General features: G+C 37.3%; 1 protein-coding gene across 1 annotated transcript; it reads right to left on the bottom strand.

Annotated features, from left to right (window-relative positions):
- Positions 1-576: 576 nt before the first annotated feature.
- LOC120076603 (ethylene-responsive transcription factor ERF118-like) lies at positions 577-2,077 on the bottom strand. The gene has a single exon (XM_039030479.2). It carries the CDS (start codon positions 1,852-1,854, stop codon positions 898-900), a length of 957 nt encoding a protein of 318 aa, XP_038886407.1. The 5' UTR covers positions 1,855-2,077; the 3' UTR covers positions 577-897.
- Positions 2,078-2,508: the final 431 nt, after the last annotated feature.

Genomic DNA, 2,508 nt, shown 5'->3' with positions numbered 1-2,508 from the left:
AGGGCTGAGAATCCTAAGGAATTATGAAAATTGATTTGGAATTTTCAATATTATTGATTCCGATCCAGCAAGGAATCATATCCTCCAACCTAAATTCTTAAAATAATCCCAAATAAATTCTTTAATATATTAAGATATTTTCATTCCAATTTCAAAGATTAAATATTTCATTCCTTTTTTTAATAATATATTTCCATTCAACCCTAAACCCTAAAGTTTCAATATGAACAATTATGAAATAACTTTGTTATGGTTGTTTTTTTCTTTAGTTAACAAAGCAAACATAAAGTATGAGGAACTTTGTTCTAATGTATTTCTCTTATTTTTCTCAAAGTTGTTTTTTTCTTGTGAGAAAAATAAAATCACGATGGGACTACAAATGTTAAAAAAAAAAAAGAAAAAAGCCCTCTAAATTCAACCTTCAACTATTAAATTAATTGCAATTAAACTCAATACAAAACAAATTTAATGAATGAATGATATTGGAAAAACACATCCATTGAAACCAAAAGGACCACACATTTCTCAATAGACAGACAAAATGAGCTGTAACAAGAAACAAATAAAAAGATAAAATTGTTTCAAACTACATCCATAATGTTCATTGTAGTTTACGAAGAACAATAAAATTATAAAAAAAGAAAAAGAAATAAATAAATAAACAAAGAAAATTCATATCCCTGGACGGCTCTCAAAGCACAAGAAAACCCAGAAGATATATGAATCTCTTCTCTCCATCAAAAAAAACTTTCCCGGAAAATCTTAACATTTTCTCGAGAAAATCGAAGTCTTTTACCAGAACCCCAACAAAAAAAAAAAAACCATAATAACAACAATTAAATTAAAAACATTAAAACACTGTTTTTTCTTTCGTCTCTAATCTGCAAAACTTTTTTCTCACGAGCAAGGCACATTCAGAGCTTCATCCACCCAACAAGAAATGTCATCGTTCCCAAAATCGTTGAAATCGCAATCTGGAAGGCAACTGGGTACATCGTCATCGAATCCGTAAATTTGAATGTCATCCAAGGCGGAGAAATCGTCTAAGAATTGACCAATGTCGTCCATGAAAAAGGGGTCGAGTTCCGGTAGTCCTAAATTGATTTCTAGACCTTCATCGACGAATCCCAAATCGGGCATTTGAAGTTCGTTGATCAAATTTGTGTCGATTACTTCTTCTTCATCCTCTTTGATCAAAACAGAGGAAGAGGTTTCCATTTCAACAATGGCGGCTGGGGATGTTTGAGAGACGACGCTGTCGGATTCTTCCTCGTTCTCCTCGGAGGAACAAGATGAGGAAGAGATGATGATGTTGCTGCTGCTGCTTTTAGGGGCGGCGGCCATGGCGGTTTCGAACTCAAGGCGTTTTGATTCGTAGGCTTGAGAGGCTTCTTCAGCCGTGTTGTAAGTTCCAAGCCAAATGCGAGCCCCTTTGAATGGGTCTCGGATTTCAGCGGCCCATTTGCCCCATTTTCTTTGACGAACTCCTCTGTATTGGGAAGCGGATCTCCTTGTAGAAAGGGTTTTAGTGGCTAAAACCCTTTTCTTCTTCATCTCTGGGTTTTTGCCGCCATTGTTGCTGTCTTGTGAAGAACTCTGAGTGCTAGTAGTTACATCCATTGTTTTCGAGCGAAAAGGGAACAAGGGTAGGTGGATTTCTCGAACGATTCGTTTCAATTTGACAGATTTTGTTTCGATTTCACCCTCATCTTCGCTTGAAGATGAATCGGTTGCATCTGGATCGTTACAGATGACGCGGATTTTCCGAGTCATCTTCAGTTCTTCGGATCTCGACTTGGATTTTTTTCCAAAACTTTTTTGATTCGTTAGCTGTAAAACTCGAGGCTCTGGCATTTTCGGGGGGAAAAAGAAAATTAAAAAAAAAAACTCTTCAACTCTAGAAAAATCGTACTCGAACTCTAACAGGCCAAAACTTGAGGGGAAAAGAGGGGAAGAAAAATAAAATCAAAAACAGACGAAGGGGTTTTTGTTTATCAAGTGAAACCCCCACTTCTGAAGAGCAAAATAAGGAATGAGAATCGTTGTATATGAAAAGCTCCAGAGCACTTCACTCCAGAACAAGTCCTGCAAAAGACCCACAAAACAAAAGTCAGAACAAAACCCATGAAAAAACAGGAAATCAAAAGAAGAAAAAGAAAACCCCCCACAAACCTCTTCGGTCTCAAACGCATCGAAATAGATGAAAACACCAGATTGAGGCTCTGCTTGAAAGAGCAGAGAATCATACAGCAAGAGAGGATGAAAGAAGAAAAACAGAGCTGCAACAGAGCCCCAATCACAGCCAAGTCAAACCCAGCCGACATAAATCTCCTCCTCCTCAACACACTCCCTATAGAACTCCGCTTTCCTCTTCCTCAAACCACAAAAAGAATCCCCAATAAACAAGAAGAAAAAGAAGAAACCAACCCCCCCTTCCCTCTCTCTCTCTCTGCCTCTTCAAACAGAAGAACAATAAGCAAAACGAAGATAATAAATAAAGCAGAAGGG

Source organism: Benincasa hispida, chromosome 4 (genome assembly GCF_027475165.1).
Source record: "Benincasa hispida cultivar pf3 chromosome 4, pf3_genome.v1.1, whole genome shotgun sequence".
Taxonomy (NCBI): Eukaryota; Viridiplantae; Streptophyta; class Magnoliopsida; order Cucurbitales; family Cucurbitaceae; genus Benincasa; species Benincasa hispida.
The sequence above is the reverse complement of the archived record's forward strand: the minus strand, read 5'-3'. Positions and strand labels throughout refer to the sequence as shown.